The sequence below is a fragment of the Pinus tabuliformis genome, chromosome 1_1, assembly GCF_031772625.1.
Source record: "Pinus tabuliformis cultivar Carrire ecotype Pingquan chromosome 1_1, CPIR1, whole genome shotgun sequence".
Classification (NCBI taxonomy): Eukaryota; Viridiplantae; Streptophyta; class Pinopsida; order Pinales; family Pinaceae; genus Pinus; species Pinus tabuliformis.
In genome coordinates this window covers 382,024,248-382,032,452 of record NC_142297.1, presented here as the reverse complement: position 1 = coordinate 382,032,452, position 8,205 = coordinate 382,024,248, and the positions used below count along the sequence as shown (strand labels likewise).

General features: G+C 35.0%; 1 protein-coding gene across 1 annotated transcript; it reads left to right on the top strand.

The window, feature by feature from the left end:
• The first annotated feature begins 953 nt into the window (after nucleotides 1-953).
• On the top strand, nucleotides 954-1,577 carry LOC149213238 (uncharacterized). The gene has a single exon (XM_089388949.1). It carries the CDS (start codon nucleotides 954-956, stop codon nucleotides 1,575-1,577), a length of 624 nt encoding a protein of 207 aa, XP_089245075.1.
• The last annotated feature ends 6,628 nt before the right edge of the window (nucleotides 1,578-8,205 follow it).

Below are 8,205 nucleotides of genomic sequence, written 5' to 3'. Positions count from 1 at the left end.
GATGGGGATTAAAGGACCTGGCATCCTTTGCAAAAGCTCTTGCTGCAAAGATGGGTTGGGCGCTGCTGACTTCCCATAGTCTATGGACTGACATAGCATACCATAAGTACATCTGGCCTCTCGACATCATCGATTGGGCTAGACTTCCAAACTGGAACAGAATGGGCATCTCTTCCATATGGAAAGCCCTCCTACACTCCCTCCCCCTTCTCAGAAGCAATATTGTGTGGCGCATCAGAAGTGGAAACAGAGCTCGCATAGGTATGGACCCATGGAGTGGATGCGGAGGCAGACAAAGGCTCCCACCAGATCTGATTGCCCTCCTAAACTCCCGTGGCATCAGGGTGCTTGCACAGATTGCTGATCCTGAGGGCTCTGACATACTACACCAGGCTTGGAAATCTGGCACTCAATTAGATATCCCGATCAGATGGCACGAACCCTGGAAAGAATATTGCGATGCCCTCTCTGAATCCCATATCAGATTTGTGGAAGGGCCGGATGAACTCATCTGGCAGATTGCTGATAGTGGGATTTACTCTCCTCGTGAAGGATATAAACTCATCATTAACCACAGAAAGCCGGAAGTGCTAGACAGATGGTGGCACCAGATATGGAAGTTAACTGCATCGCCCAGATCCAAATTATTTTCTTGGTGTGTCCTCCGCAATCGCATTCCTACTGATGAATACCTCTAGCGTAGGGCAGTATCGGGACCCTCGCGTTGTGTGCTGTGCAAAGCAGACACAGAGACCACTGAACACTTATTCTTAAGATGCCCCATTGTTATACAAATATGGCATAATATCAAATTTCACATACAGTACTCGGGAGACTGGTCTGGTACAGACCTTATCAGCACTTGGATAGATTGGGCGAACAAACACAGTGGCTCGAAAATTGTAAACCTCCCTATCATTGTTAACTGGTCTATTTGGAAGTCCAGAAATAGAATGATATTTGATGGATGGGAGGCTAGGTGGCCTCTTGTTGAAGCTGGCATCATCTCAGCATACAACGAATTACCAAATCCTCCTCCCACAAAACAGCGACGGCTGACCCCTCCTCCCAATATAGACATGGGCTCGCCATGGGCTTATTTCAACGGGGCTGCAAACGAAAATGGCTGTGGAGGGGGTATCATTTTACACATATCCTCGAGGCACTTCTTTCATATCAAAGTAGGATTGGGGGCTGGCACAAACAATTATTCTGAGCTCATTTCTCTCCGACATCTGTTACATTTTGCACTCAGTCACCAATGCACCAGCATCAACATATTTGGCGATTCTCAGATTGTTATTAACTGGGTCAATAGAGATACCACATGTCACTCACACACTCTAAATGTATTGCTTGATGAAGTATTTATACTAAAGGATGCTTTTAACTTTTTTCACATCTCTCATATATACAGAGAACATAACCAGACTGCTGACAAGCTTTCCAAGGAGGCCGCGGTGATGGAGAATGGGTTATGGGAAATCACTGAATTTTTGGATCAGCAGGAGCAGAAATACTACCATCGGCCATATATAGACCCGACATATCCTACTGCGGGTCAACAGGCGACATAACAAATACAGTTTTATGAGGATTTGACTGCACAACTTGATATAATTTGAAATAGATTGAGGATTGCCAAAAATGGCACCAATTTTGCACAATTTTTGAAAATGTAACAGACAGATATACAGCACAGACATGCAAATTTTTTGTGAAAATGTACAGAACAGTTGGCATATGCTTCAAAGCATCTACATATGTAATCTTTCATATTTATAATGAAATATTACGGATTTTTCCAGTGGAAAAAAAAATATATATATATATATATATATATATATATATATATACATATATATATATATATATATATATATATATATATATATATATATATATATATATATATATATATATATATATATACATCTATATATATATATATATATATATATATATATATATATATATATATATATATATATATATATATATATATATATATATATATATATATATATATATATATATATATCGCTGCCAATGCCTCCTTGCCATATGGAAGAGGCTACGCCAAATGAGCCAGTGACTATGACCAAAAGATATGAAATCGAGTACAGGGATTCATAGACTCATTACATGACTATAAAATATGATACATGATTGCACAATGACATCAAGAAGCCTATACATATGGTTGAACCATGATTCATATTACTCTCCCTCAATGCATGCATGACTCCATAGATCTATCAATGTATAATAGACCAATCAAGATAGGTGAATGACAATACATGACTCTTACAATCTCACAGAACTGTTCTCTTGTCTATGTATACCCCAATATAATGATAGAACATGAGTACATGGCATCCATGAGAAACAATGTATGCTCCATATAACAACATTAACGGAAATAAACTACATGGCATATGCATCAAATACTAGCCCAACCTGAGCAACAACAAATAGGAGTACCATAGATATAACATGGTATTTCATTTCTAATCTAAAAATCTCAACCTCCCACCAGAAATATGTTTGTAACAACAACCATAATATTTGTAGCAACAACATAATAATCACCACCATGCTCAACATACACATAACCATCTAAAAGAAATAACATGGAAACAAAAACATCCATCATATGGAGCATGGATTTCTGCAATATAAACCAAACTAGCAGCAACAACAAGCATGATGATGTGAAAACAACAACAATATCACATCAACAACCATACTCATAAATATATCCATCTTGATCATCTTCTAGTTTTTCTACATATAAGCTACAAACCTCTAATGCATGAATGCTAGAAGCTATAACCATACACCATCATTGTACTACTCTCCATGGCACCAACACATGCATAGCATCATCAACCCAAAATGAATAATACAAATCAACTACATGTCAACTCATATACGCAACACATAATCCATGCACAACTAAGTTTCAAACTCCTATATCAACCTCATGTGAGATAAGCACATAGTATGGAACATAGAGTCAAGATCCTCCAAGAATCCATGATGCCATAAAAAAACATCGAACTATTGGAAGCATATAAAGTGATCCTCTCGAACATTTTCTATCACATTTTATCAAACTTCCCTCCTTCATATGTTTGTGCTCAAGCTCACATCACAAGTCCTCTATCATAATTTGATCACAATAGCCTTGGAAAACACAACATTAGTAATGTTGTACATTGGAAGACAACCTCTGGCTGAGGAGAGGTGAGTGCCCAAGACATTTATTTAAAACCATGATTAAATAGACTAATTGTCCAACTATTTTAAAACCCCAAAAATTATAATTATAAAGACAATATATCTTAATCTTCTATGGGAAAAATAATTATTCAAAGTGACCTCCTAATGATGAATACAATTTTAATGAAAGAACAATGAGAAAGGATAGTGGAAATTCTTCAACATAGGTTGCTTAAAGCATAATCATTTTTTTCAACTTTACAAGAAACATGAAATTAACATGGAATGACATATATAAAGTAGGAGCACATAATCAAGGTACCTTTAACTTTAACTCACATGAATCTGAGTTTGCAGAACTCTATAGTTAAAGGACGACAACTTCATTACTCTTTTCTATGAAGAAAAACATAAAATGAAAATAATAGCAAACTCATTTTTTACTCAACAGGTGTCTGGAATCATTTCAAACTCTTTATTCAAATCAACATGAAGATTGATAATACAACTATTTTTTTCTTCTGAGGTCCAAAACTTGGAACCATCACTTCTCTTTCTGAATTCATTTTATATAAAATTTCAAAAATCCAGTTAAGGAACTGTCAATTGCCAAAAATGCTAACTTACTAAACTACTTTGGAATTAACAAATCTTTCGAACATTACATTTTGAAAAGAGAAAAATTAAATACATCATTTTGAAAATATCTAAAATGAAAATTGTTGCATGACAAGTGGCACTACTTCATTTCATAATCTGAGACTTCGAAGCAGATGAAGGTCTAGCTTCTACAACTGATGTTGTCGGTGACATCCATTCCTTGCATTTTTTCCAGATGGTTTTATCTAAACTAGAACTCTTGACAAACCTAGTGTGTGTCATTCTGAAGTTGGTGATTCTATTGTATGTTAGTTTTTCCACAAAAGAAAGTCCTCATTAACCATAAAAGCTAGAAACTCTGGTGTAAGTAATTAACAATTGTTTCTCCCTTCTACACTGCTTTTCTTTCATGAGTTGAACCAAATTTTCTTTTAGCCTTCACCAAAAAAGTTTCATAAGTCTCCTAAGGTAATAGATTTCCCTGTTGGTCCCAACATGAAGGAAAACCTGCTCTTCTTCTGTTATCAAAATCAATATTGAATTTCATTACATCTTGCTTTTCCTCTTTCAATTTTACCTCTGTTGTCTTCCTATAGAGGTTATTCACAATCATTTTATTAATCTCTAAGACATACTAAGTCATGTATTCAACTACTAATTCCCTTAACTGCTATGAAGATATCAAGTTAAGGAAATCAATCATTTTCTTTGTAAATTGAGCTCGCTGCTATAATTTTTTCTTATTATGAGTGATGACATTTTCCCAGGCTCTAATAATGATGTTCTCTTCCTCTATTATAGACAATGATTCCCATATGTTCCTCACAGTATGGATGATATCATTCCACAGAATTTATCTAGCTTGAATAAGGGACATATTTCCCTTCACTTTCTCCTTCAGCTCTTTAATTTCTTGAGAAGGAACTCGAAAATCATTCCTATACTTCTTAGCATTCTCCCTAGACATTGCTAAGTATCTTTTAGTCGATTTCATAAGCTTCAAGGCACTTTCATAATCCCTTTGAATTTTTGTCATCTCATTCTTAGAAATTTGCAGCTTAGTCATGACTCTATTTAACTTATTAGTTGGGTCTTCAAAATATTCTTATACTAAAATAGTACAAAAATGAGAATCAATCTTTTGTTGCAAAACAAAATTCATTTCCTTCATCCTAGTGATTTCGTCATTCCTCTTTATAAGTTCATTAGTCAATGCTTCTTTTTATTTTTCCACTTTTGATACCTCTAAATCCATTGGATGCTCTATGGAGGGCATCTTCAATTTCTTCCTCAGTACTTGGATTTCTATCTCAGCTCCTTGCAACGACTTTTGAACAACACTTCTATCCTCTCGGTTGACCCTAATTTTAACAATCAATTTATTTAACTCTTAATTTTGAGTGGTTAAAGCTCTTGAATTTTCTTTTTCTAATTTTAATTGATTAACCACTTTCTCTAATAAAGCCTCAACTCTACTAGTAGCCAAGGAAGTCTTTTTCAAATAAATGTCAAATAGTTCACCAGTCCACCTATGAAAATTGATTTTATCAGGTAGTGGGATCTCTCTAGCATCAATTGTCAAGTTGACAGTATTGAAACCTGATGAAGAAGACAATCAAAGTAGAAGGGTGAGAGAAAGCTAGTTTGGGCTGATTTCTCTCCAAATCCATAGAAGAGAGCAACCTAGTCTAATAATTTGAAATGATGCGAGTCCTCAATAGTGACTCCATGCTTTCTTTGAACTTCCTCTTCTTTTCTTCAATCTGAGAATACAATTGTTTTATCATTGAAACATAACTCTGGTCAGTCTCTTCTGGAACAAGAGAAGATGGTGTAAAATAACTTCTCCTAAATGTAATTGAAAAATTGAACCAGATGATGAACTTCCCCTCGCAAATAGTTTAACTCTTTTAGTACTTTTGTCTATTTCCTCCTCCAATTCAATGACATCTTCACTGCCTCTCTTTAAATTCTTCTCACTTTGATGAGGAGTTTCAATATCCACCCCTCCTGACAAACTAGTTTGTCATCCATTTCTATCTTCTTCACATTTGATCGAGCTTCATGTACATAGGGAGCATAAGAATTTTCCACTCTCCTCTTTAAAATGATATGGTGACGGTCATATGCCCATTTCTCACCCAGCTACGAAATCATACCTTCAAGAACTTTTTGTACTTCTCTTATAACTTTCTTGATATTAACAACAAAAGGTCCCACTATCCTTGGTAATTAAAATAGATTCCCCTCTTTTATGGAACAAAATGTACTTGGTCCACATTCAAAATTTACCCGATGAATTCCAATGAAAATAGTCTCATAGGAAAAAATGTAGGCAGCTTGTAGGGACAATTTCTTCTCCATATAATCTAATTTCTGCATAATACTCAAATATAAACTAATCACCTACTTTGACATATTTCCTAAGATGAATGAAATATTGAGCCTTTGCTAATATGCAATATGGAGGAGAATTGTTTATGATTGAATAAGAAACTGATAAAAAATAACTAACATATTACATCAAGCACTCATTATTTGCAGTACTTCTTACAATATTAGTCCAACATATCAATGATTATTTGTTATTGTGAGGATCCATGATATTCAATCCCAAGTGCATGAACATTTTAACATGAGTATACAAGAAGAGATAAGTAATCAAAGAAGGAAATCTGAAACATTTAGTGAGGGAAAGATCTCTCAATTGATAATTAACCATCTTCTCCTAGAAAGCAGGTATGTCAAAAACAGTTTCAAGGCTCATTATTAGATTAAACATCCCTAGGATATCTTTGTCAATAATATTTATATCTGCCCTTCATAAGATCTTGGTCAGAATTTGAAGAATAGGTCTAACATCCTTGCAAAAAGTATCCAAAGGAAAATAAGTAAGCTCCATGGGAAAATGTTTCTCAGCTGGCATTAAAAAGAAAGTCAGTTCAGCATAATTAGATGCAGATAAGTCTTGAAAGGTAGAAAACAAAGTTTCTTCTGAGAAAGGAGTGTTATAACCTGAGGAAGGAAAACATAATGCTTGTTGAATCAATAGGGAAGAAACTTGAAAAATGTTTTCACCTAATTTTTTCATAACAAAACATCTTTCAGGATAGAGGGCAGATACTAGCCAATATATGATTTCTAGGAAAACATGGGTTTGAGGAATCATGGCTACTAAAACACTTGACCTTACAATAGTAGCATATATAGGAGACTCAACTTGGTTAAGAAGAACATTCTAGTAAATTTCGATGTAAATAAATTAGAAAACTAGGTCAAATATATCTGCTTCAGTGTCCATCAATGGAATATGTGAATAAGAACTTTCTAAAATTCCTTTGTTCAACATTTTGGTCATCTTGGATCTTCAGAGATTTCGTGAAAATACATAAATAGTGGTGGGTAATGCTGACTGAATCTGCAACTTGTACAATGGGATCCACGGAAGAAAGAGCAGAGGACAATGGTAAAGAAAATAATTAAATAAATAGGATTTTATAGAGGAAATAGAACAATGGGTGGGAAAAATGAATTAAATGCGAACGTGGGAAATTTGAATGATGACGTTGTGACAATATGGTTGATAAGCTAGAAGATGATGTGGACAATGAAGTGGAAGAGGCATATGATGACAAGTGGTGACAGAGTAGTGGCAGAACAACTAGATAGCGTTCATGCTCACTTGTCGACGTAACTATGGTTGCTTTCTGATGTAATACGAGGGTAGACTATTGGATGGAGAAAATCCAATGGAGTCCCCCCTTAACCATTCTAGGTCGTTGATCTATGGTTAAGCAAGATCTGGAAAAGTATTTCAGAGGTAATCAGAGAGCTAACTGGTGGGCATGTAGGTCCATCGAGTTTGCTCCATCGAAGGGGCCCCACCTATATCTTCCATCGCGCCCAAAAACTTGAACAATATTTAATCATTTGTCAAATTTTGCATGTAAAGACCCATCTGGGTTTAACCTTTAGTGCGCATAATATTTAGTTAGTACGGCTTAATCCACCTTTAAAACAAAATAAAATGAAAATTTTGCCTTTTGATTTTGTTTTTCTTTCGATTTTTTTCTATATATATACATTTTATTTTAAACACAGAGAAAGGTAAAACAAGTTACCACAAGTAGCGAAAGGAAAATCCATAATCATGAAATCATAATAATCATCAACATCACATTATATTCCAAGAAAAAATAACTCCTCAACAGGGTAAATCTATTTTCACACAGTTCACTAGATATGGCAACACCATCAATGATTCTACATGCAAAAAATAAGATGTACCATAGCTCCCCTTGAGGCCATGAAATCCTCAACTTCTTCTAGTCAATCCTTGCTATTCATTCTTCCTCCAAACTTTGAATGGATGCTCATTTC